This window comes from Emydura macquarii, unplaced genomic scaffold (assembly GCF_026122565.2).
Source record: "Emydura macquarii macquarii isolate MOO-44397 ecotype Brisbane River unplaced genomic scaffold, CSIRO-AGI_Emac_v2 contig_1876, whole genome shotgun sequence".
NCBI lineage: Eukaryota > Metazoa > Chordata > Testudines > Chelidae > Emydura > Emydura macquarii.
The window spans coordinates 1146065-1173212 of record NW_027132013.1 but is presented as its reverse complement, the minus strand read 5'-3'; the positions used below and the strand labels follow the sequence as shown (position 1 = coordinate 1173212).

Sequence of the window (27148 nt, the reverse complement as noted above, 5' to 3'; positions counted from 1 at the left end):
AAAACGTATGAGCCACTTAAGTCATAGAAAAGATCATTCAGCCCCCTTAACTCATATTAATTTGAGAGAAGCTGTAGGACAGTAGTGGTGCATAATCCTCATGATGACCCTCTGCACAGATGGCATTTACTCCATATGTACGCATGCTAATGCGGCTTTAACTTGTGAGATGCTGAGCAACTTCTGCAATACCGTAAAGGGTATGTCTATGCTGTAGCTGGGAGTGAGCCTCCCAGCCCCTGTAGAGAGACTCATGATAGCAGGGCTTATGCTAGCATGCTAAAAATAGCAGTGTAGATGTTGAGGCTTGGAGGGGTCTTGGGATAGTCACCTGAGCTCAAGCTGCTAGTACAACACTGTCTACCTGGTTTGGGAGGCTCCCTCGCCGCTGCAGTGTAGACATAAGTGTGGTCACTCTCCTGGACTTTAATATGGGTTGAGGGCTGTCAGCACCTCTCCAGAGACGCTTCATACCTTGCAGATCAGGTCCATTAAAGGACTGTTTTAATCTGAAAGCAGTTTAGCTAGTTCTCAATGCACTTGTGAAAATAGGACTCTGAAGGTAAAGTCATCATGGGCTGAACATAATTAATGGAATGTTGGTGCAAGTGCTGGAGAAAGAGCTCAAAAGAGGAGTTATCAGAATATACTCCCTCTCCCCTACCTCCCCACACTCCTTTTGTAATCTAGTTTCTCTGCCTGAACTGGAATGCTTGATCTGATCCCTTCAATCCCATGAATGCTGGGGATCCCAGAAACTTCCTCTATAATAGGACCAAACAGAATGCTTAATCTGGACACCCTCAAACTTTGTGCCTCTGGTTTCTCAGTGTTATGAAGGTCAGAAAACTAAATTGTTTTAAGCAGTGATTATGGATATTAACTCTGTTAACAGTTGGACCTAAAACTATTAATATTTTAATCTTTTAATATAGTAGTTTATCTGTCTTATGGCAGAGAACACAAGCAGCTGTCCACATCAAAGCTGTCGAATTGAAACATTCTTTAATAAGGCATCAAAACTAGAAATAAATTTGTTCCCTGAGAATGAATGTGAAAAAAATACTCATTCCATTTGGCACATCAAAGCTTTTTTTTTAATTTAAAAAAAATCTCCAGTCCCTGAGGATTTTGTCTAATTGTTTCTTGAATGATTCCTGCCTCCTTTCCTGGGAGATAGCTCTGCACATGTAATAATTCTGTGCATTGAAAGGTCCTTCTGATATCTGCTCTGAATTTGTTTCCTTTAATTTCCATTTGTGTCTTTTTCTTTTTGCATTCCCTGGAAAATAGTATCTTGCGCTGACCTTATCTAAACCATTTATTTTATATTCTTCAATTAAATCCCCACTTGGCAGTTTACGGCTGCAATTGTTTTGTTTTTTTTAATCTTCTCAGAGCTCATGAATTTTGGACCAGAGTCTTTTTACATTTTTGTACCCTCTCTATCATCTCCTCAAATTACAGATGTGCATATATACAAACAACTGTATAAGAGATGGACAGTAAGATAGGAGTTCAATTGACACATTTTTCTCTATGCCACGTTAGACAATGCTATGGTCTACCTTCAGACACAAACCTGAGCAGGGTGTGGGGCATAAATTGTACTGCCCCAAGCATAAGCCCTCCGAGTGACTTCCTCAGGGACATATCTCTGAGTCACATTTGCTCCCTTGCTCCCTCCTTACTCTGGAAGCAGTAATATTTTTCTGGCCTATACCAATGACAAATTAAGTCACTCCCTTTTGTATGGTGTTCTTACCAATGAGCCATGGGGGTGGATCCATAGCAGCACCAATTCTCCAAACTTCCCTGCCCAGCTTCAGTGCCAATTTACACCTGTGTGACCAGACCCAAGGTCCAGGTAGCCCATACAGATCTTAAGGGGGCAGGTTCTTATTCTCTTTCACTCCCCTGTGTAGTCACATAGACAAAGATACACCCAAGACTTAGGTTAGTTTTGATAAGGTGAGAGTTTAGAAGATAAAATTAGAAGTTGGATAAAATGAATCATCTTTCATCTTTGTGTCATAAATTCTAATCTGTTCCAAGTTACTAGTGGTTGAAATTCATAACCATCAGGAATCCTTATTGACTATACTGGAGTTACACCATTGTAACATAGGAGTGAAACAGTAGTGCATCAGGCCAACAGCATACAGGAGATTGCATGGTCCAGAGTAAGGGGACTGGCCCAGGAGGCAGGAAAACCTGAGTTATATTCTTGGCTAGGCCTCTGACCTGTGTGTGATCTTGGGCAAGTTGCTTCATATTTTCTGGGGTCAACTGATCCATTTGTAAAATGGGGAGACTAACACCTTTCCTTGTAAAGCACTTACAGATCTGTGAATGAAAATCACTATTTGAGAACTAAATATTATAGTGTGTTGATATAAATTATATTTTTCAATTATTCTGATGACATTCATGGCTAATTATAGATGGTTATAATTGTTTTGATTCTTCTCTTCTCAAAAATGACATCGTTTTTCTATTAATTGACATCTTTGTTGGCAGTCCCGACAGATTGTAGGCTGAACTATTGCCTCATATCTAGAGGTGGTTTCTTCACATCCGAACTAATGACCACTGGCAGGATAATGTGGGAATGCTTGCTTTGATGATGCCTGTGCATAGCTGACTCTACACCACCTATTTCCCCTCCCCTCTCCCCCCCCCCCCATTACACATGCAGAGCAAACTAGGGGGATAAGGGGACAGAGTGAATAGTGCACTTGCAGCCAGTGTAAATTAGAACAGCCCATTTCAGTCCCCAGGAGGCCCAGAATCATGGCAATGGAAAGATGATTGACAACCAGTTTCCCCTCCCTCTCACTTGCACCTCAGTTGCACAAAGTGTAAGCTTGATGCAGATGAGGACTGAGCCCAGAGAAAGCAAGCCATCTAAATGTAGGTCTCAGTTGGAAAGCCAGATGTTAGACATTTTAATCCAGAATGTCCACATCACATCTTATGACAACCAAGATCTCTTGAGCTAGCAATATAAAATTCATGATTGTTTCCTTTCCCAGATAAAATCCATCACCCTTTTATTAGGAACTACCATCTTGAACAATGGAGTGTCTAGTATTTCTGACAGTGGTCAATATTGGTTGCTTCAGAGGAAAGGCAAGCCTCCATACAGCTATATTATTGAAGGAAATTTCTTCCTGGCTCCATCTGGCTATATTCTTGGGACTTGAACCATAAGTACTGATAGCCTTTTTATTAAATCCTAATTAGTGTTACTACAGATGTTATTCATGTTAATAACACCCCCAAAAAAACCCCAAACAAACCCTATTTTGAATATCATTAAAAACCTTTCCTCCGTAATATCCTATTATGGAGTTTCACAAGTTAATTATGTTTTTCTTGTTTTTGTATAAGAGTATACTTCCTTTTATCCATCTTAATTCTTTTGCCTTCTAATCATATCAAGTGCATAGTTGTTATAACATCAGGGGAAAGCGCCTTCTATTTACAATTCATCATTTACATACCTTTGTCATATCTCTTATTCATCATCTTGTAGAATATTGAATAATCATAATCTTTTAAATCTTTTTATTTATTTGCTTAAAGAAAACAAATGGGACCTTCAGAGGAAGCAAGTTAAGTAGATACATGAATGTTATAGTGACCTTAGAGCAATAATCATTTTTATCATTTTGTATCTGTTCAACAGAGAGAAGGATAATTGCTGCTATCTATTTAAATTCCTCTGATTCGGTTTGTTTCTGTGTTTTCAATTGGCCACAATATGTTGTTTTGAATGTGCTTGGATTTTAATCTCTAACATTAAAATTTGTTCACTTAAATCTTAAAAAGAAATTTGTGTCAAGATGATTCAGTCAGATCATTATGAAATATTTAATTAGAGTAGATGAATTTGACATAATTTAAATAAATCTGTTGGAATCAGCAAAATGGGAAGAGAATAACAGCCAGAAAGGTTTTTTTTTTTTTTTTTTTTTAATAATAATAGTTGTTCTACAGTACTTCCATCTAAGTATCTCAAAAGTTTTTAAAAACATACTGGACGGAGCATCCTGATGTCCTTGTGAGGTAAACAATTATTATTATCCCCATTTTTACAAATGAAATAAGGCCATACAGGAATCTGTGGTAGAGCATGCCAACTCTTCCTCCTTTTATTTTAAATCATTAAGGTCCAAACTCAGTCCTTTGGATATTGCATGCCACGCATATTGTGACAGGGTTTACTCATGGCAGGTGCTGCTGCCTCCTGGTCAGCCTGGGGATTAGCTGTGCCAGAATTGCACTCTCCTCTGGCAGTGTCTTCACCCATCCCACAGCCCCTCTTGCTCCAGGAACTGCAGCCTCTTCTTTGTGACTTGGTCCTTTGACCGGGTCACTATGTGGTTTCCCCTGCCGGGGGTTGCCCAAAGTCTTTCCACCCAAACCTTCTCTGGCATCCAGCAGTGCCCTGATGGTGCCACTTCCCCAGTGGCCAGTATGGGATCTCGGGCCTGCCTGCTACTTCAGGTTTCAGTCCAGGGACCCTATATCTGCAACTGCTTTCCCACAGCCCTTGTTGCTCCTTCCCTGGACTCTTTCTGACAACTCCTGGTTCCTCTTCTTTCTCTAGGTGTACCAGCTCCAAATCCTCCTCCCTCTTCCCAGGGAATGGCTGCAGCCTTTCCCGGCAGCCCTTTTCTGTTGCCAGCTTCCTCGCCTTATAGGCCCTGCCTGTTCCTGCTGAGCCTGCTTTCAATCACTTCCTTGTGCCCTGGCTCCCTCTCTAGGTGCAGTCTATGGAGTTAATTGGCCCACTTGGCCAACTTAACCCCATCCAGTTTTGTGTGGGGTAGACACCTTATCACACATGTAAAAGAGGGGTGGAATTTAGTCTTGAGAGGGTATAAATTTCATGTACAGTATAATGAGTTTAATATCTTTTCTTTGTTCTATTGACATTCATGTCTGAGTATAGGTAATTATCCTATTGATTCTTCTCTTCCTTTTCAAGTACCATCTCATCTTTCTTTTATAATGTGGTAATCAGAACTGAGTAGATGTAGTTTCCTAAGAATTATTATATACACTGTCTTAGTTGCATCCTTGCATTCTGTGGAACATTTCGGCTAAGACACAACATTGTTGAGATACTTGTTTTGGAGAAAACACCTCCATTACTCTTCTAAGTCCTCTGGTTCTAGTTCATTTTAGTTCATTTTTCATTTGTTTGTTCTCTTTGGGTCCCACTCCACTACCTCCAATTAGTTGATATTAAATTCCATTCGTTATCCATTACCCCATTTTCAAGGTGGCTTTAAATTTATTTACATTTTATTAAACCATACTCTGTGTGGCTACCTCTCTCTTGTATCTTGAGTTATTTGCAAATGTGCACAATTTGTATTTCATTCCCCTGTTTTTATCTATCTCTGTAGCAGATTGAAACCCATCAGAGACATGTTGTTCCTCTAGCAACCCAGAAGGACTCAGTTCTGAGTTTTTGTCTTTTTTTTTCATTCTTTCTTGTGATCAGCACTATTCCCCTGTAGCTACTTTTGCACTCTGGAATAAGTACAGCGTAATGAATGGTTTTGTGCTTATTATGGTTCAATCCTACCATTGGCCTTATGCTCCCCATGCTAGCAGTTATCGGAGATGTAGAAGTCCCCATCGATCCAGAGAGCAAATGAGTAAACGCTGGCCCAAGATGCGGTGATATTGAGCGTGCTGCAGTAGTTCAGGGCCTTCTTCTGATGATGATATTGTTATCATACAATCCCTGGTGTGCCTTGTCAGGCAAGAAATGAACAACAGGAAGAATCCACAGGAAAATAGCTGTTGCAGTATGAAAGGGACATTGAAAACCTCATAACAACCAGGCCCTTGGGCTATAATATCTGAAGTGATTATTGACGAGGGTGAAAGATTCAACACATGAATTCTTCCTTGCCTGTGCTTAGATAAGAGGGAAAATGGGCACTCCAGGGATAGTGATGCTTCATAGTAAATGGAAATGACCTGTTGGGTTAACTAGTTCATCCCCTCTCAATTCAGGATTGTTCCCTACAGTATGTTTTCTAATGCTCTGTCCACTCTATTTGAAAATGCTCCAAGCAATGGGGCTTCCATCATTTCCCTTGGGAGACTATTACAGTCTCATAGTTCTCAATCTACACTCAGGTTTTCTGAGGTGTGGTTTGAGTTGAGAGGCCAATAGTCTTCAGTAGAGGAAAGTTGCTAACAGGATTGGGAAAATAATGCATTTTTTGGTTCATTGGCAATTTGAAAAATTAAATATCATTTCTTGTCAGACTGAATGAAAATTTTCAAAATTCTTGGCAATTTGGAAAGTTTCATTTTGGGTCAAATAAAATGTTTCATTTTGGCAAAATCAAAAAGTTTCATTTCAATTTCAACTATTTTAAAAGTTTTTGATTTTCTTAGAATAAAATTAAAGGAAATTTTGGAAGAAAAAGTAATTTCCAGCCAAAACAAAACATTTCATTTAAAAAATGTCAAATAAAATGTTTCAATTTTTTCTGAATTTTTTTCTAAACAATTTCATGAAATCATTCTCAGATTTATTCCTGTGTTTTAAAAATATGTAGTCCACATGCCTAGAAACATTGTGGTAAGTGCAGAATATAAATGGGGAAGATGATAAAGTCAGCCATGTTTTCTAGTGATTTAAGCACAAGGCTGAATCTTGGGTCTGAGTTCTGTTCCCAGCTTTGCTGTGTGACCCTGGGAAAGCCAGGTAACTGTTTTGTGCTCCAGTTTCCCCATCCATAAAATGGGATAATTGTTACTTATGTTACAAGAGTGTTGAGACATAATTTATTAACATTTGCAAAGTGCTTTGAGCTCCTTGGATGGAAGGCACTGTAGAGACTGCAAGGTGCTCCAAAAACGTGTGAAATTTCTCACAGACAGGAGGGTTGATAGCTATCACATTCCCTGGAAGCCGTGGATGCTGAAAAAAGGGGTGGTATTCAAAAGAAGGCTCTGGTGGTATGATGATTTTCCTGTGTTAATATATGTCAGTCACTTTCCCAGTGGACTTGTGTTTGATTTGCTTCAGCTATCGCCGAACACTAAATGATTATCTGCTGTGCTCTCCAGATTGTCACTTGGTTATTTGCTGGCTTCTGTATATATCAGCCATCTCTGGAGTATTAGTTCCATTTCCATATGTCATGAACCTTTATCTAATCCCCACCTACCATTCTGGGTCCTGATCTCTTGTTCTACATATGCTGTTCTCCAGAACCAGTCTCCTTGTCATTGTGTGGCCGATGGGATTGGTAAATAATTTGGTCATAGTGGGGAGTTCCAAGAGATTTCTTTTACACTTTGCACTTGAATAATATCTTTCAAACACTGACATCAGAGCACTTTACAGAGTATACCCAGGTCACAACCATTTAATAAAACAGGAATAGAACCCATGTTTCCTGACTCTGTCACATGCCCTAAACACTAGATGACACCACCTTCTTTGTGATGTTGTTCAGACAGACCCTTTTAGAACATTATTATTAGCTCTCCCCATCCCGCCCCTTTTTGAGGTACATTGCACCTTATACTCCTGCCTTTGTTGTCTGTCAATTATGCTGGAATAAGCTTTTCAGAAACACAATAGCGTGCAGTGTGCACTAGTATTTTGGTGCTTCATTTGGCAGCAGTTTTCTTTCAGAACCCGCTTTCCTGCTTTTTAATTCACTTTAGACTATACATAATGTTTTATTTCTATCCCTTACCAAATGCTGTAGGGCCAGACACCCTTGCTCATATTGAGTAGCACTTTGCTTTCCAAAATGTTCCATGGAAATTAATGGACTAAGGGTACTGCCTGACATAAGTAAGGATGGCACAAACTGGCCCTAACTGTTTACTCCTAACAATATGCACATTTTATTTTAGTTATTAATATAAAGCTTTCGTCATATATATTTGTGTCGTTTCTTCTGTTCACCCCAAAGAAGTGTAATGTGATGTCATTCAAAGAAAAAGAGGGATTTAAGACCAATAAAACCTAGGCACATTGCATCTGGACTGTACTTGGAATTCATGCTGAATTTGAATTAGGAGAAAAAGTTCCCTAATTGGTACAGAACAGGACAGAGAGAAATCACTGAGATGTAATCTGTAGAGTTAACTTGCTTCTGATGCTGTTTTGTCTTGAATTTCAACATTTCTTGTATCTGAAGCGGTGAATAGATCATCCCCAGAACCATCACACCTCTCCAGCCAGTCTGCTCTGCAGACCTTATTGCTGGCATGGAGAGAGCTGCACATTGACAGCCTCCTTCCTGCGGAAGAAGGTTGGGCTGTGTGGTTAGAAATTCCCCCTGCAATAATTTTGTGGTACAAGATGTATGGAAAATATAAATAGTATTAAAAGATAAAGATACCAATTAAAGCTGGAAAATTTGTAGTAATTTTTTATTAGGAACTCTGACTGCTGACCTACTGGGCTTCTCTGGCTACACAACTGTAGACTGCTCTATCTTCCAAGGAACAAGCAAGTACTTCCCTCTCAGTCATGGTCACAACCTCTTGACTCTTCAGATCACTTCTCTCCTCTTTTCTTCTCTTGGCCTTCCAGATCTCTCTAAAATAAAACACTCTAATCCCACTCCCTGAGCCTACTGGCTTCCCTTGTACTTAGTCGTATGCTCAGAAACTTGATCATTCACCTTCTCTTCTCTTCTTGCCCTGTAATGAATGTGTGAGGTTTTCTCCTGTCTGACTTCCCAGACACACACAGTTAACATATAAAATGTAAGTTTAACATATTTTTATTGTATCTTTTGTAAACTGATTTTTGCAAACATTTCTCCTACTTTTTGTGCTTGTGTTTTTCTTGCCTTTTTAATTACCTTCTCCTTTGCCAAAGGCTGCATTCTGTGTGATTCCACTCACAGTGAAGAGGCTTCAGGTAGCATTTTATGAATCAGGCAGTGTTTAGTGTTGAAAAGAAAGGCAGCAAGTGAACCACGCCCTGCCTTCCTCCCTCAAGGCCCCTACCTTGAATCTGCAATGCACTTAACAGCTGCCCTTAGATTTCTCCACTTGATATTTCAGGTTATTGCCTCCCATCCCTCGTGCTAAGCTTTCCTGGAGAAAAGACACTTCTCTTACAGCAGTCGTCCTGCATAATCCTATGCTTAAGTTCTTATTTTTCTTGGAGAGTAACATGGTTTGTTATCAATTCCCTATGGCTGCCTGTGACTTTTTCATGCATTCAGAGTATAAATCCTTTAGAAATGAGCTCCTTATTTGGATTAACATCAATCAACCATGTATTTTTCAATCAAATGCATCATATGTCTGGATATTTAGGTTATTTTTATTTATTATTTGTGTTAAGCGATACATTTACAGAATAAAGTTTGTGCTGTGATTATCTAGTATCAAGTGAGTCCCAAATGCCAGAGCAGTGTTCAGCGTATAATGCTGTCTGACCTTGCTTTCATCTCTGCAGTGAAACCTTCCGTGTATTTTCAGTATTCACTGATATAATATGTTATGTACCTACAGCCAAAACAACTCAGGCTGTGATCTTGACAGATCTCATAAGCTAAGTATGGTCAAATCTGGTTGGTATTTGAATGGGAGATCTTCAAGGAAATACATAGATGCTTTAGGAAGTGGTGATTCATTTGGTGCCATTTTTGCTAATGAGTCAATAGTGAACCAGTGCCCCAGCATAGGGTTAGGACATAATGTGTTGCTGGAGGTGCAGTCTTTTAAATGAGATGTCAAATTATTTGACCACTTGCTGCCATTTAAAAATTCAGTGTCATTTTCTGTGAGGCTAAAAGAGGCTACGATAAATAAACAGCCTAAATAAATAAAGGGCCTGATTTTCAAAATTGCTGTGCACTCATCTGGTCCAATTAAACTCCGTGGAAGTAGCTGGGTACTGAGCACTGTTGATAAGCAGGCCACTTAATTAATTTTAAGCTCCTAAATATGGACCTAGAAGCCTAACTTTAGGAACCTGTTTTTTAAAATCTTGGCCCAAGTAACGCAGCCAAACTCCAGTTTAGGTGAGTACATTCTGCAGACATAAATGTCTTCCTCTATGTTCACCTGTACTTTCAAAAAGTTAGTGTTATGCCCTGCAAGGACTTAAACACATCCGGAGGTTCATACTTCTGGAGAACACTCAAGTACATGCTTAACTATATGTGTATATATATAAACCACACCAAAACTTTTAATGACATTTAAGGTTGTATTGGGACACATTCTACCAACTCAAAACCTGAAAGGCATGGAAATAGTCAATTAAGGGAAAAGACTTCTGCAATCTTTGCCACTTTCACACTGTCCACAACAGTGTTTGACACTCACTCCAATACTCTGCTAGGCTTTCAGTCTGACAGATGCCAAAAAGTAACACATAGGTGAGTTCATCAGACTTGTACTCTAACATGAAACCTTACCAGTGACCTCAGATGCTTTTATATCAACAGATTGGCACATGTGACTGTCACACTTTTCATATTTTTTGGGACATTATTCTCCCGTAACATTGCTGAGAGATCACTATTACTCTTTTAAGATACAGTGCAAATAGTGATAAAGTTGGGGTATATGCTGCTTTTTGGAATTTGTTTCAGGTGGAAGTGAAAGCCTTATGGAGGGTTGGAGTAAGAAAATGCAGTGAAAAACTTAAAAAAAATAATTTAAAAAATGGGGGTCCTTTTTCAGAACTCTGAATAATCCAGTTTTCATGAAATCACCATGAAAAATGTGTCAAAATTTACTTTCTGTGTTTCACTTTTATCTCTTGAGATTTCTACCAAATAAAGGTTTTAGGCTCCCGTTAAACGGAAAACTTCTCACTCAGTCTTAATGATGGAATTGCAACCAGCAACTCTGTAATAGGTGAAGCTTATTTCATATTACCCTTTACTTTCCTTTGAATGAAATGTAGAATGAAAGTATTTGAACCATCTCCAGTTGTATATTTTTTTGTATATTTTTTGCAGGAGCAAAATAAAATAGTTTCTTAAGCTGTAATGGTAATAGACATTCCTGTAACCTGTGAATTAGGCAATGGTAATTGGAAGACAAATTCTCAGTTCGCTGAATTGTGTCATTACCTCAGATTTACTAGTTGCACCTGATTCTCCTCAGTGTTTACATTTCCAGTATGTCTAACATGATTTTCATCAGAACTTTGCTCTCTACTTCATGCTGCTAACTGTTGTTGTTGTGAAGAGGAAAGATTTTGTTAGATTTCCTGTGATTAAGGCAGGTGAGACCTTCATTGTCCTGTTCTCTTCTTTAGCATTTTTTTTTATTAGTTACCATTCCTTTAATTGACAATTGGCTTGCCTAGCTGGAACTGTGCAATTACTTTCCTGTTTGGTATGTTAAATTGAATTCCAAGACTCAGAGTATGTTTACATTCGAGCTGGTGGTAGATGTACGTGTGCTAGCTTTGATCCAACTGTCACACTAAAAGTAGAAGTGTAGCCGTGATGGTGTGGGCGTTGGGATGGGCTAGCTGACCCAAGTACAGTACTACTCAGTCCTTACTCCGATGGCTAGTCCATCCCACCACCCATGCTGCCATGGTTACACTGTGTTTAGTGCGCTAGCTTGATCAAAACTAGCACATCTACCTCTACCCAAGATGGAAATTAAATGTAGATGTACCCTTAGATTTTTTCCCTCTTACAAGACTCAATATTCTTCTTACAAAATAAAAATAATAATTAGACAGAAAAATGCAGATAGATTGTGATATGGGGACAATCACAAGTCAATAACTGGTAGTTCTGTGTGTGTTTGTTTTTTGTAGGGCTAACTCCTGATTCCATTGAAGTCAGTTGCAAAACTCTTATTGACCTTAATGTGATCAGACTGTAGCCCATAGACAATGATTCGTAAACTTTCCTGTATCACTGATTAACCAAATGATTTGTGCAGAAGGGGTCATTTGCTTTCTAAATATTATTTCCAAATCCAGCTGTGCTGCTAATGAACATAATACTTAAATTGAATGTTCCCATCCATCGATCTCAAAGCCCTTTACCAAAGGTTGGTAGGCTTAATTATTGCTATTTTACTGATAGTGCAATTGAAATTCAGGTATGCTAAAGTGACTTGCACAAGATCACAGAAGACAGGAATGGAATCTCTTGATTTCCAGACCTGTGCTCTGGTCACTGCACAACACTGCCATAACATACAATACACAAAGGATACAAAATGTTTCTGGTTATCTAAAAGACTGAAATTATCAAGCAAATTAATAAGATATGTGTTAGTTGTAAATGTCTAAAAATTGAGACCAATCATTCTTAAATTTTCATGCTTATAAATCTTGTCAGACTATGGCACAGTTCTACAATATTCAACACCATGGATGCTTTCTATCTTTCCAGTGTTAAACGTTTGGCCACTTTTTCTGGGATCATTTTTTTGTGCCTTGGTAACTTTGTATAGATCTCTTAGTACAGTGTAAACCCTATTTACTTAACTATGATTAACTAAAACTATTGGCTAAGTTAAACTCCCCAGGGTTGCACTGTCTGTAGAGCTAAGATTTGCAGAAGCAGAGCTTCAGTCCAGGGCTGGCAGCTCCTCTGTAGCTCACTTCTTGTGAAGTTTAGGAATTCCTCCAGAGCTTTAGTTCCTAGAGTCTGAAGAGCTTAAGTTTAATGCCAAGTTTAATGCCAACAGAGTTCCTAAGCTCCATGTAGCTCAGCATTTAGCTCTATAGAACTGAAGCTACTTGGCAACCCTCTCCCTCACTGAGGCCAGGTGTACATCAGAAAGAGTTTGCTGGTATAGCTATATTGGCAAACCTCCGTAGTAGAGACACAGCTTATACTAGGAAGGGTGTTTATGAACAGAACAGCCGTACTGGGTTAGACCAATGGTCCATCTAGCCCAGTATCCTGTCTACTGACGGTGGCCAATACCAAGTGCTTCAGAGAGAATGACTAGAACAGATTATCAAGTGATCCATCCCATCAGCCATTACCAGCCTTTTTGCCAGTATAGCTTATACCAGTTCCCCAAATGAAGTAAGCTGTAAGGGCCACAGGACCTTTTTTTCCAGTTTAATTGCCTCTGCACCTTTTCGCTGGTGTAAAAATGTCATGAAAAATCACCCCTCACTGATCATCATAGAAAATGGTATGCACAAACTTTATCTCAAATGGAGCTTCTCAAACACTTCAATCCAACCACACTGGCTTACATAAAACACTAAAACAAGTTTATTAATTACAGAAAGATAGATTTTAAGCGATTACAAGTAATGAGGCATAAAAGTCAGAATTGGTTACAAAGAAATAAAAAGATAAAACACCTATTAAGTTAGGTGCTAGTGTAAGTGAACTAAAAGCAAAGAGTATCTCTTACCACATGCTGTAGCAGTCTTATTGGCTGGAATCCTTTTAGCAGGACTTCTCCCCCAGCTCAGTGTTAATTTCCTTGACCTTCAGGTCTTACTGATGCTGTGAGTAGAGATGAAGGGGGGAGAGATATTTTGGGGCCTCCATTCTCCTTTCTTATAGCTCTCCTTTTCTTTGAAAAACACCTACATCTGAGGTTCAGAAGACAGTCAGTCTGTGGACTGACATTCATTGCCAAGATTTAAATTTCTCGCTCACACCCTTTTTCCTGCCAGAGAATTGCCACTTAACCAGGTGATTGTCCATTTGATTTTGTTGACACGTGGCTGAGGTGTCAGTTTGCCTTTGTCTCTGAGGAGCCAGTTTGTGCCTGCTTTTCTACACGTGGAGAATGTCTCAGCAATGTCTCACACAATAAAATTTTATAACTTTATATACAATGTTGCCACACACGTTTTACCAGGACAACAATGATCAGCAAACTGAGTTTTCAAATGATACCTCACAAGGCATACTTTTGTATAACATCCATTATAGTTTTGTTAAAAGGGTGAGCATAGGGTCACTTAATTGACGGCCCTGTTCTAATGAGAGCTCTGTTGTCTCTGTCACTAAGTCTTTTCACAGGTTGCTTTTTAAAATTGGGGAGCAATAAAGCACTGTAGGGGATTCTGCACATTATTGGAAAACCTACAAAGTCTGAATCTCAAAAAACTCCCCAAAACTCCAGCAAAGATAAGCACCCGACTTAATCTGAGGAATTTGTCAATTTTATTGCACATTTCACCACAGGACCATTCACTTGCTAAGGGCTCATTTCAGAATTTCATTAAATATGTCAGTGCTGTTACGGTCACAGTCACTGGTATACATATCACACATATGAAATGTCAGAAGAAAACTGATGCTATGAGTGTTAACACCAATAACCCAGTAGCTATTCTTCTATATTAATAAAAAGATTGGGAGTACATTTGTGCACAAAGTGGTAAAGGATGAGAAAATCAATCAAATGTATTTTAAGGAAGAAGGGAAATAAAAAGGCAAAAAATTCCAGATGAGAAAATAAAGGAGAAATGGCACATGAATTTACAGACACTGCCACTTACTCTAGAATGTTTAGCTAGGGAATTGACAAAGCCCCTTCTAGTCAATGGTGATCTTTGCACTGACTTCAATGGACTTTGGATAAGGCCCCTAGTGCTTCAGAATTTAAAGGTATCCTGAAGGCCAAATTTTCAGAGATTGGGCCTTCCCCTTTTTTTGTCTCACCCCTTCCCGCATATGCACACAACTAGTAGTCACTTAAGCAATTAAGATACACAGAGAAATATTTTGTGTTGCTGATTGTACCTGTAGAATCCAAAGTTGTACATGCTAACAGGCATTTGCTCATACAGAATGGATAATGACACATAAATATCCATTTGCATACATAATGAGTCACAACTTGTAGACATAAATTAGGGTTTTTCAGGTGATACACCAGATGTTTTGAGTGCAATGTAGAAGCCATATTTGAAAATTTGGCACTTAGATACCGGCCTTAAAATATATTCGTAATGAAGACCAATTGTCTAGTGCTAGATTGTAGAGTAACCAGGAGTCCTGAGTAACAAGCATTATGCAGATGCCCTGCAGGAGACCAGGGACTGAATTGTGACCCAGGCCTTGTCTTGACTAGATTGCTTGCAGTAGATAAGCCTGTCCTAAAATTACTTTTCCTAGTCTAGACAATGTCTCATACAGTCACAGTTCAATCCCCCAGAGTTCAGCAAGTTGTGTCAGCCCTGCAGAAGCTGCTCTCTCCTCTGCAAGGGTGCCCAGCAATGGTCACAAGATGGCCCATAAAAAGGTAGGTGAATGAAGTATGAACAGATATAAATAAGTATCCTCAGCCACCCCAAAAAACAGACACTATTTCCTCACCCCTGTTCAGTATTTTACTTCTGTGTAAAAATAGACACACAGAAGGTGAATTTTGGGCATGGAAAGTCAAATAACTGCTACAGAAGAGGTTACTCAACTTTAGCAATTTTCATAAAATTGTGCAGCAAAGCAGATTTCATGGCACAGTATGATTTAAGATTGTCTCTGTGGTAAGGACGAACCTGAGGATACTACTATCCTACATATTAAGGGACCCATTGCAATAGGAACTGAGAGCAAAATGGCTTATGGTTCTTGATAGGAAAGAAAATGTATTTGTGTGAAAATCTGGTATATTAGTTATTTCAAGTAAATAAGAAAGTTGAGTTTTATGCTTTGTGTTCATTTGTAGAACGGAAAAGGAAAAACGAAATTAAATTAGCTGGATAAGGGTTTGTCATGGGGTTGTACACCTCACCCACCTTTTGGAGGGTGATGGGCTCAGGGTTGTGACCACACAGTTGGGTATAACTTCCCACCCTGCGTTTCTGGGCAGTTTGGTTTAGTGGCCTGAGCCAATATGGAAGCCCTTGCAGTCTGAGCTGTGTGGCCTAGAGGCCAAAGTCAGTAGGTTGGCCCTGGTTCACAGGGCAACAAGGGCTAACTGCTGGAGTCAGTAGAACAGCCCTTTTGGTCAGGGTGGCATGGAGTCAATAGAGTGGTCCGCCTAGTCAAGGCTATGAGGCCTAGTTGTATGTTGGGGAAGTGGGTGCCACCTAAAGGTGTGTGGTACCTGGGGTAGGAGGGCTCAGGCCCTCCCTGCTCCTCTGAGCCCCAGTCAAGTGCCCTGGCAATGGCAGGGGTGCTCACCACTGAGTCAGCATGGATTCTCCCGAAACATGCTGACCGGTTCTCCAATTCCCCTTCTGTAGCAAAGTTTAAGTCTCCAAGCCTACTTCCTGCCCCTTTGCCCAGTGGTAAAGTCCGTAGCTCTCCAGGGTCTCTGGAGTCGTCAGCTGCTGCAGCTCCCGGTGACTCTGTTTCCTGTGGACCTCTGTTGAGTGGTGCAGCGTCTGTCTGGGTTGCAGTGCTCTCAGCACATCTGCTCTGCACAGTACATCCTCTCTCTTCAGCAGTCTGTCCCTTTCAGCTGCTCCCTTTTGTACGGGAGGTGCAGATGGAGTAAGCCCAATAGAGCCAAGGGGGTGTGGCCTCTTCGGCTCTCAGAGTAGGATTAACCCTGGCCGGACTAGTGCAGGGCTTATCCCCCCCATCAGAGTTTTACATTTTGATTTGAAATCTATGATTGATACAAGTTTTGTGTATGAAGTTTGGAAAGTAAATTGTTTTATTGCTTTGTCAAGATAAAACGTAAAGTCTATAGTCAATGCTTCTTTTTTGGACATCTTCTTTAGCTTGTTTTTTTTAAATTAAATTTAACTTGGAATGCTTTGAATGTTAGGGTTCTGTATGCTAAATTAATGTAAGTAGAAAGGAAATATCAGAGTACCAGTGGATTGCTTGGGATCCTTGTACAGTATAGAAGCTCTTGGGAAAATAGAGCTCACACTTTTTACTTGTACTATTACATAATATAAAAATAATATATATGATTTTGTCTGCTGGGTTATTCTCACTTCTGTTTATGCACATACTGGGCCAATGGAGCTGTTGGGATTTCTGCCAGTTGGAGGCTGTGGCCTACTATATCAGTGATTATTGTTAATGAGATCTGTTTCCACTTACTGTGAGGCAAGGAACCCAGCATTTGAAATCAGTTTTGTTTTTATTGCTAAGGGAAAATTAGGGAGCCTGGATTGCTCAGGGGATTGGCAGTGGGATAGGAAGGCACTTGGTCGCCAGCTAAAGCCCAGTTCAAGACAGTAGTGACCAAAATCCATTATCTGCTGGCTGTGACGTGACCTGTGTGAAATGAGTTGGTAGTCTCAGTCCAGTTCTTCCTGGATGTGTCCACACCATTGACATCACCATCACACTTGGCATTAAGTGTCTTGGATTGAATAAATGTGGGGAGACAGCACTGTTCTTTCACTGCTAGAGTTGGTCCATTTAAGTCCAGATCTGGTCACATTGGTAACTGAGCAGATGAGCAAGATTGCATTGCTTCTGTGCACATTCTCTTGTTATGTGGCTAAATAGACGACTTCAGTCTTCAGGACTGTCTGGAACCTTTCACAAGCACATATAAATTCACAAGAGTGAAAGGAAGAAGTATGTATGTATGTACATATATTTATGTTTAGAATAAGAGATAAATCCTTGGAATAATCTCTCACTTTGCACGTATTTTCCAAATCTATTTCTAAGGCCCTCTTTACTCTACAAATATTTCTGGAAAAAGAATTTCAGCATAATGTCCTGCTGTGGGCAAGTAACCTCCCTTTGGGCATAATCCCCTTGCTCTCTTCTTACTACGCATCCTGAGCTGACTGCAGCATAAGATACAGAGCATTTTTCAAATGGTAAAATATCCACTTCAATAAGAGGACCTAGTTTTGTAGCTTTTTTACTGAAATTAGGCCAGAAAAGTTGAGAGACAGAGGAGGTGACACGGAAATGGGTGCCCTAATATTGCTGACTTCTTTGATCTTCGTCAGATTTTGTTTGCCTAATCCAATTTACACTTTTCATTGGTGTGATGTGCTGTCAGCAGTGTTATGTATTTATGATAAAGAAAAAAACTCAGCTGGAGCAGATGTATGCTTTGATGTATGCAAAATATTATATTCTCATCACCTACAAGCACTTTACCCTAATTCACATAAAGTTTCCAGTGTTTTGAAAAAATGCGAAAGATCCATTCAAAATCAAAACATGCGAGTTTACAGGACGAGATCCCAAATTCAGATATTTCAGCCCAATAGGGCATTGTGGGGCATATTTCTGGCATTATCTAATATTAGATGTTTAATTTTTCATAGTGAATTTCTCTGATGAGATGGGTTAATGGCAATGACAATGGAGTGTTTAGTTCTATTCTCTGGTCCATAGCTCATTTATTGTTTTAATGCACACTTGCACAGGGAGTGATGTTGCATGACCAGCTGTGTAATGTACTTGTTGAGTAAGTGGAATTGGAGGGAACCTTGAGGTGTGTATTTAGCTATCCAATCTAGCTAGAGTCGGTCAAAATTCCTCCAGTGGTGGTGTTGAGAAGTGCACACGTGTGTGGCAGCTGCAGCGTCTTTGGTTCCATGCATGGCCAGCTATGCCATCGTGATTGGGGATTACCTGTCTCCTCACCTTTCCAGGCATCTAATGTAGTTGGGATGCTAACAAGAAATAGGGCCTGCACTCTCCCTCCAAATTATGGCTAGTTCCTTTCATGGCACTCAGGGAAAAGGTTGATAATCCATGCCCCCGTCAGCCCTCCCCCATTTGTATGCTTACAGAGGTACCAGGCAGACATAACCTATTTTAAGTCTGTTCTTAAAACTTAAGCTGTTTTGAGCCACTGTGTAAGATGTAGTGCTACTTCCTTTAAGAGTCTAAATGTTGTATGCAACATACTATTTTTGTGGTGAATTCATTTTGCTTCTTATATGATTATTTATATAATGGCATGCAGTGTTGAAATATAAGGTTTTCCTTTTGGATTACTTGTTAACTTATCCCAAAGTGTTCTAATCATCAAGATAAACAGTTCATTTCATTAGCTTTTCTATGTGCAAGGTAGAGATATTTACAGCAGATAACTGTAACTACTATACGTAGCATTATATATCTCTAATGCTGAAGAAACAACTTCAATTTTCCCAAACCCATAGTGTTATCCTAGTATGAACCTGAACAGAAATCTATATTTTCAGTTGCTTGAGGCAGGTTGCTAACCAGGGCTGACTTTCCAGTGACAGCATTTTCAAATGGAAGTTTTCTGTAGAGATTTGACTCAGTTTGAGGATGTAGAGAGAGCTTTGATTTTGGGAACAACAAAGGCAGAAGGGGGAGCATTTTTCCGCAGAAATACTTTTACAAAATAAGACTAATTTCTTGGAAGTAATTTTTCAAGCGTGTATTAAAGCAGGAATGCGTCCCTAGCCAAGGGCTGAGAAGAGAATATGCCCATTTTGTCTTCGCTTCACAAACTATCCTGCTGCAAAAGAACTGAGAAAACACTGTGGTTGTAAAATAATCCTTTTGTGGATTTTGGGAACGGTCATGAAAGATTTTAAAATTCTAGGAGACTTTTACTGACAAACAGCTTAGTAATACATTATTAGTTTGTCAATTTTGGTTGTGGCTGGCTGGATAGGGAGGGGGGAAAGGTGAGGTGAACTCAGAAAACGTGCTTTACGTACGTTCTTTCTGATGAGTGCTACAGGAAGAAGAAATTAAAAAAGCAAAAGGTAAGCCAGCAGCAAACACTTGATTCTCAGATTCATACTAAAACAGCAATAATACTTTAATCATCTACAGCATCTTACATTTGAGCAGCTCAAAACAGTTTACAATTGTTAATTAATCCTCAGAATATTTCTGTGACAAAAGTATTATTATCCCCATTTTACAGAAGGAAAAATTGAGGCACAGATAAGTTAAATGACTTCCCAGGCTCACACAGCAACCTCTGGTACAGATGAGAATGTAATCCAGATCTCCTGATTCCCAGGGCTATTAGCCACAATTCTCCATTATTGATTAGTATATATTATTTAAATACAAGATATATAAGACCTGAAAATACAGCCTCCAAGGATTTCATAAAGAAATTAACTTGTCTATAAGGACAAAGTATTATTATTATTATTGCTCTTGAATGGTTCCTGTTTCTTGAAATGTATGTTAACACTTCAGCGAAATGACTTCAATTTAGGAAATCAGTAAATCACATCTCTCATTGTCTCTGTTCCCAGTGGGCCAGCCATGGCCCCATTCGATATGTCTACAGTGCAATTAGATACCCTTGGTTGGCCTGTGCCAGCTGATTCAGGCTCATGGGGTTTGGGCTAAGAGGCTGTTTAACTTCAGTGTAGATTTCTGGGTTCAGTCTGGAGCCTGGGCTCTAGGACCCTATGAGCTGGGAGAGTCCCAGAGCTTGGGCTGCGGTCTGAGCCCAGAAGTCAACACTGCAGTTAAACAGTTCCTTAGCCTAAAACCCATGAGCCTGAGTCAACTGGCACAGGCCAGCCATGGGTTTTAATTGCAGTGTAGATATACCCTTTGCTGCTAGCTCTTTCACTGACATTCTCTTTTGTCAATATTGGGTAAATCAGGGATAGATGAACCCAATCAGATAAAATAATGATCACCACCCCACACATACAATCCCTGTACCTATGCTGAAAACCCACACTTCTTGAGAATATATATTTTTTATTTTATGTGCCCCTTTCTGCACTTTTGGGTCCCAGATAAAAATGTAATTGCCAAAATAAGACGTTTTCAAGAAGTAGGCACTCAGAATTTTCTTACCTCACAGCTTTTGTTTTCTTTTTTCATTTTTTTCTTTTCCAATGTCTTCACATTCCATCTTGGGTTGCAATCTTGTCTAATAATTCTCCCATTCTGAGTCTGAATTCTTCCACTGAGTTCACTGAATCAGTGGTACAGCGTGGTGGTAATTGGCCCCATGACATTGGAGGTGTTGTCTTTTGAATGAATTGCAAAACTAAGCCATTTATCGCAAAACACTTGCAATAATTTGAATTATCATGACACTTTCTTGCAAGAGTAGCTGTGCTCATCCTGATCAGTCTGATTTGTCTATCGTCTGTTCTGCTTCTCTGAAATTCCTTCTGTAGATTTATTTCACTTTCTACAGATATTTATGTACATTTTCAAGCTACAATTAAGCACAAAGAGTTTTGCTAATACACATTATGAATCATGCCAGGGGTGAGGCCTTAAGGTTTGGGAATTTCTCATGAATGCTGTTTTAAAAAAAAACCAAACCCCAACACCGCTCTTTGGTGAAACCTTATAAGGAAGAATGAAACACAACTGAAGTAGAATACTTGACAGGGTCTTTAAGCATTTTTCCTTTTCTCACAGGTTAATGTGTTTGGAATAAAAGATTTGTGTTAACCTGACAGAAGATCAATGCTGACTCATTCTCACTAGGGCTATAGCTAACTCATCTATAGCCTTGTCTACACTAGGGAAATTTTAAAAAAAAATTCCCACCATTGCAGCTGTTCCACCATTATCAACTTTGGAATTTCTTGTGTAGACAAGGATCCCTTAGTTGCACTGGTGTTAGCAAACTGGATTCCCCTATGTAGGTCAGTTTCCCATGGCCAGAACCATTATTAACACTGTGCCAATTAAATCCTCTCAGAACGTATGTAATTGACACCAATGTTAAAAAAAGCTGCGGCCTTGGAACCTTGTCTACATTAGAATCCCTACTAATGCAAATACTTGGGAAGAGCTCAGAAGGGGTTAATGTCTTGGATGTTTTTGTCAAACACAAGTTTTTCTCTGCAGATGAGATATTGTTTTTACTGTAAATGGTGAGAGGGGAATCTGTTTAGATTGTCAGTTCTTTAGGGCAGGGATGATTTTAGAGTGTGTGTGTGGGGGGGGGGGGGCGTGCCTAGCATAATGGGTCTCCATGTTTTTCTGGTGCTATTGAAATACAGTTCAATAATAACACCAACTTTCCTCTCTAGGTGAGATTTAGGGGATAATACTGTTTTAAAAGAGAACATGTCTTAAGAATAGAATGTGCAGATCACCTCCAGGGGTGGCCAGAGGGTTACCACTATAAAAACTTCTCCTTAATCTGCCACAATGGGCTGAACTGTGTTTGGTGCTTTTCTTAATCGAGATAGGAGAATGAGGCTTCTGTAGTTTCCTTGGAGTTGTAGAAGAAGAGTTCCCAGTTCTCAGGAAGGAGCCTAACATTCAGAATATCTAAGAGTCTGCAAAGTAGAAAGTAGCTAAAGTGAACTCTGAAGCAGAGCAAGGGACCAGCGTAAACTAACGATCATAAAAGTAAGTTTGAATTTATCAGCTGAAAACCAGATACATTTTTTATATATGAATTTCCTATTTAAAAAGAAGTGAGAAGGAAAGAACAAAATATCACTATTATACTCTTTTGAAAAATTATGTAAATCCATATCACTTAGCTATCAAATGTGTTTGGAAACATTATATGCCCAATAGATAATGTGCAAAGACATATTTATGCTATTTTAAGAACATTTATTCTGGAGGAGCCCTTGCAATCTGTCACTCAGACAGCTTGACTTATCCTGAAGTACAATGTCAACCTGTAATTTGGGGGAGTCTGCATATAAGGCATACCCCGGTTCCCACTGGAAGGTACCTTTCAGCTATGAGTGTCCATTAAGAGAAGTCCATAAAGACTAACTTGACTTTTGCATTAGCATCAGTAAAGACAAACACTAGCATGAAGTATTTGAATTTCTGCTTTATAATTATACCCATTTTATTGCACCCATAGCTATAGTTTTGGGAAGCATCACTGCACTGTGATTCCTTCAAACAAAGAAAGAGTTAAATTAATTTCAGTTAACATTGTCAGCATCCTCTTAAAATGTGCAAGTCTAATTTCTGCATGTAATTCACCTGCAAAAAGCAGGCAAAACCCCACCATTTTTGCAGTTTCTGCCTGCATAATATTTCTGGGATGATGCTTCAGCTGCTCTCCTTTCTTCCCCTCCATTTGTATCCTGCCACATACGCAGAGGGAGTAGCTGGCTGAGCTATATGAGAAGTGGGAGGCGTCAGAGTCAAGTTGCTGGCTCCTTACAACCTTAAATTGGTGCTTTGCTGGAGCAGAGTGCAGTATCACACATGCAGATGGGAGGGAGGGGAGAGTAAGCTGCAGGGCCTGCATCCCTGTTTGCAGCTTGAGTAATGAATAACACATAGCATATATGTTTGGAAAGTGCTTTGGGATCCCTTGGTATGGAAGGTGCCTTAGAATTATAGAATATTATTATTTTATATTGTATACCAAGCTTTAGCACAGCATGCACTTGTGCATGTGAATGGTTGTAATGGAAGTTCTGTTAGACCTTTAAAGACTATGCCATCACTGTAACCACTTATCTTGTATTTATACTTGTTACTCTTGGTTGTGGTCAGTGATGGTGGAGCTTATCATCACAGCAGAGATATTTTCCTTCTTCCTGTGGCTGGCATGGTAGCTGTGCTATATAGTCTGCCCGGATAGTTTTCTCCTCTTCAGTCTAAATAAAGAAGCTACTCCTGCCATGTGGACATCACTGTGTCCTGGAATTGAAGCTGTCCATAGTAGACTCATACCTCTGAATCCCTGCTGTGTTCAGCTATTGTGGCAACCTTGTTATTAGTTTTAACACAGTTTTCAAATGTCAGATCAGCAAACTGAAAAGCAGATCTTTTTCTCTTGTATTTTTTTTCTTGTAGAGCATGATGAATGTGGCAGTGGACAGCACAACTGTGATGAGAATGCAATCTGTACTAACTCTGTCAGGGGACATAGCTGCACCTGCAAACCTGGATATGTGGGGAATGGGACCATCTGCCGAGGTAGGTCTGTTACTCTAGGAACTTAATAAAAGCCACAGACTCTATTGATGTTTTTTGACAGTCACCTAAGTTCTGGTAACTAATGATGGCTGGGCTTTGTCAAAGACTTACTGTCTGAGTTACCACCAGGCAACTGTAGTATGCATAGAGATAACTGATTTGTGCATAACCTCCTATCGCAAGGAAAATAGTTTTGAATTGTTTTAAAAAAAAATGTGTTTATTGTCAATGCAAGTTGTAATTTAAACCTGGTTCATGTGGTTTTTAAACTGTGTTCTTTGTCTTAAACAGAGTTAGTGTCAGCTATATCATGAGCTACGACCTTTATCTTTTAAACTACGATCATGTGGCCTTTAATCTGGTATAATCTTTTAAACTAGCATCATGCAGCAATACCATGGACTATTAAAGTTACAGAAGTGATAGATAGGGATGTTTTTGTCCATGATGTGTTTTAATTTACAGTACTCCTATAATGTGAAGATCTGCATTCAGTAGATTTCATTGTAGTTTAGACCATGAGTATCTGGAATCAGTCCATCTTGCTTTAAAATGGCAGTTTTTGTGGGGCTTTTTTTTTTTTTTTTTTTAAAAGAAAGAAAGAAAGATTAAGCTGTTTTATAAAGATAAAAGAGGAAATGTACACCATCAACCAGCTGGCTCACTAATGACTGCAACTTAGAAATGTCTCTGAATTGTGCCTGCAATGCCTGTTATGTGTTTTAGGAATTACCTTGTCTCATAAAATGCTATTAATTGCCTCAGCAGTGATTCCACAATTCCTGGCTTCCGAAACACTATTGCCATAATGGCTAATTTGTTTGGAAACTACTGCTTATGAAATGTAATAGTCCATCCGGAAAACATTCATATGCACTTTGATTTGGGGAAAAATATTAGCTTTCTTACAGTGTTATGAATTGGCAGTGTTGTCTTGAAGTGATGGATGTGATTCACCACTGTCAGCTTAAATTCTTCACCAAGGTTTCCACAGTCTATCAGGTGTCAAAAAAAAAAAAAAGCATGTGTCATTTGACAATCTCTTTATCTGACTGTCTGGAGTGCACAACAATGTCAAGATATTAAGAAGGAATAAAGTCGTTTCTAAATTAACATAGCAGTGACTGCAAAAAATAAGAATATAATGAAGACAATAGTCCAAATTAATTTTATAGAAGTCAAAGAAGTCACACCAGAGATCGGTTTTATCCAGTATGTTCCCAATTCTTGCTTGCAGGGATTGTAAATTGCAACATCCTAATAAAGTTTCATGCTTTAAGTTTGGCAATGACATCTTTTTTTCTAACTACTCATCCTGTGTGAAGTAGGGGAAGTTTTGATTGGTTCAAACAAGTCATTTCTTTGAATTTAACCTGGCTTATAGTTTTAATAGGGAATTTAACCGGATAGTTTTAATAGGGAATTTGGAATTATTTTTTAAAATTCTTTTAATGAACGTGTGCTGAGATTCAAGCTTGAAATGAAATACCAAAGCCGATGAATTTCCATTTAATTTTCAAATGTTTCTTCCATTTTTGTTTTTGACATGCCTAGAATTACGCAACTTTGTTAAACTGGCTAACGTGGAAATGCAGAAAACAGAGCTGAAATATGTGGAATTTTATGGTTGTTTACATCCCAAATGGGAAATATATCTACAGAACCCACGGTGAAAATTCTGGAGCAGATAGGAAGAAGCCCCTTAATGGGAAGCTATGGAGAAATTCTCTTCTCATCATAGAAGGGGCTGCTGTGGATGTTTTAGGTAGTACTCAAGTGGTAGGAGATTTGATAATCAGTAAATGCAAAGGCTGTAAAATAATGGGCCACCCAGTAGTAAAGTGGCATAACACTAGTTAAATCAAAGGAGTAATGCTGAGGATAACACTTCAAGGGTCTAAAAAGTATTTTGTGAACTTTTACAAATGGTATATGTACACAGCAATCACTTCAGCCACCACTGACCTGACCCACCTCTGGGGTGGAACAAGGCAGCTTATTATTGTCACCCAGCAACACCACACACCAACAGGGAAAGGATGATTTCGTAGCCAAAGCACAGGACGGGAGTCTATTCCTGGTTCTGCTACATACTTTCCATATTGCCTTGGGAAAGTCACATAACCATTCTGTGTCTTATTTTCTATATAAGTAAAATGTGGATGATGAAGACCATGTTGTGAGGCTTAATCAACAAACTCAGCAATCCTTGAATGGAATGCACTGTAGAAATGGAGAGTATTTGTCTTAATGTTTTAGGATAGCAAGTACAGAGTGATAATGCAGCCAAATGAAACTACATGGAGAGCTTTCAGTAGGCATACCAAAAGTCGCGGGATAGGAATTTGGCCAGGATACATGAAATAATACACCTACATGTGTGTGCACATGAGAGAGCGCAAGAAAAGTGTCAGGTAAAGAGGAAAGTAAAGAGAATCTGGGAAATAGAGAACAATCAGTTTTGATTTATGAATATAAATGTTAGGAGTAGGAAAACAAAATGGTACATAAAAGTAACAGGCTGCAGGATTTTCCAAGTAGGAAAATTAATTTCATGCACAAAGGAATGTGTCTGCTTTGTCATAATTATTGTGGGCTAGAGAATTTCACAGTGTAGTTAAGGACAAGATGCTGTGAAAGTGGACATGGAAATTATCAGTAAGAAGAATGGGGTAAAAGGATGCAGACCAGAACTAAATGCATGTCTGTACAAAAAAATTGTACTACTTAAGTGTAACTGACACAAAAGTAGCAAGAGACCTGAAGATGAACAAGAGGAAACCTTTATAAATAAATAAGAAGCAAAGACATAGGCAAAGAGACAGAAAGGTCACTGCTGGGCAAGTAGAATGGTAGAGACAAATGAGGCCTTTATTTGCTGTGGGCATAAACAAATTCTTGGCCTCAATGTAGAAGGGGACTATAACATTGCAGAGATGAACTTCTTGTTGGGGGAGAGATGGGAAAAGAAGAGGGTTGAGATGAAGTGGAATGGCAAGTTAGCGTGATACGGTGTCACAGCAAATAATAAACTTGATAAAATATCAGGTCCAGAGTCAAATAAATTACATCCTGGGACTTTCCAGGCAGTAGCAAGGAAAATGGGGAAAGCCTTTGACAAAAGTATTTATAGCACTAAAGACAGAGGATTGGAATGTGGCTAACGTAATAAATAGATTTGGAAACTATATACTTATAAAGTTGCTTTTAGCTACTGAGAAAATATTGGAAAGATTGATAAGGAACAAGAGTATATAATATTCTATATACTGCAGTTCAGAAAATAGAAACTAGCACAGATTCATAAAAGGAAACTCATGTGAAGCAAGTTTGCTTGAATTACTTGAATACACTACAGAATTGGTAGATAAGAATTGAAACGATAGTCTTGGAGCAAATCAGAT

The 27148-nt window shown here is 39.1% G+C and overlaps 1 protein-coding gene across 6 annotated transcripts in view; it reads left to right on the top strand.

Annotated features, from left to right (window-relative positions):
• Nucleotides 1-27148, top strand: part of NELL1 (neural EGFL like 1) — a 394533-nt gene that overhangs the window by 198878 nt on the left and 168507 nt on the right. For all 6 annotated transcript variants that reach the window (XM_067558184.1, XM_067558183.1, XM_067558182.1 and 3 more), the window contains exon 14: nt 23622-23744. In XM_067558184.1, the coding sequence (XP_067414285.1) occupies nt 23622-23744 (123 nt within the window). The remainder of the gene's footprint in view (nt 1-23621; nt 23745-27148) is intronic.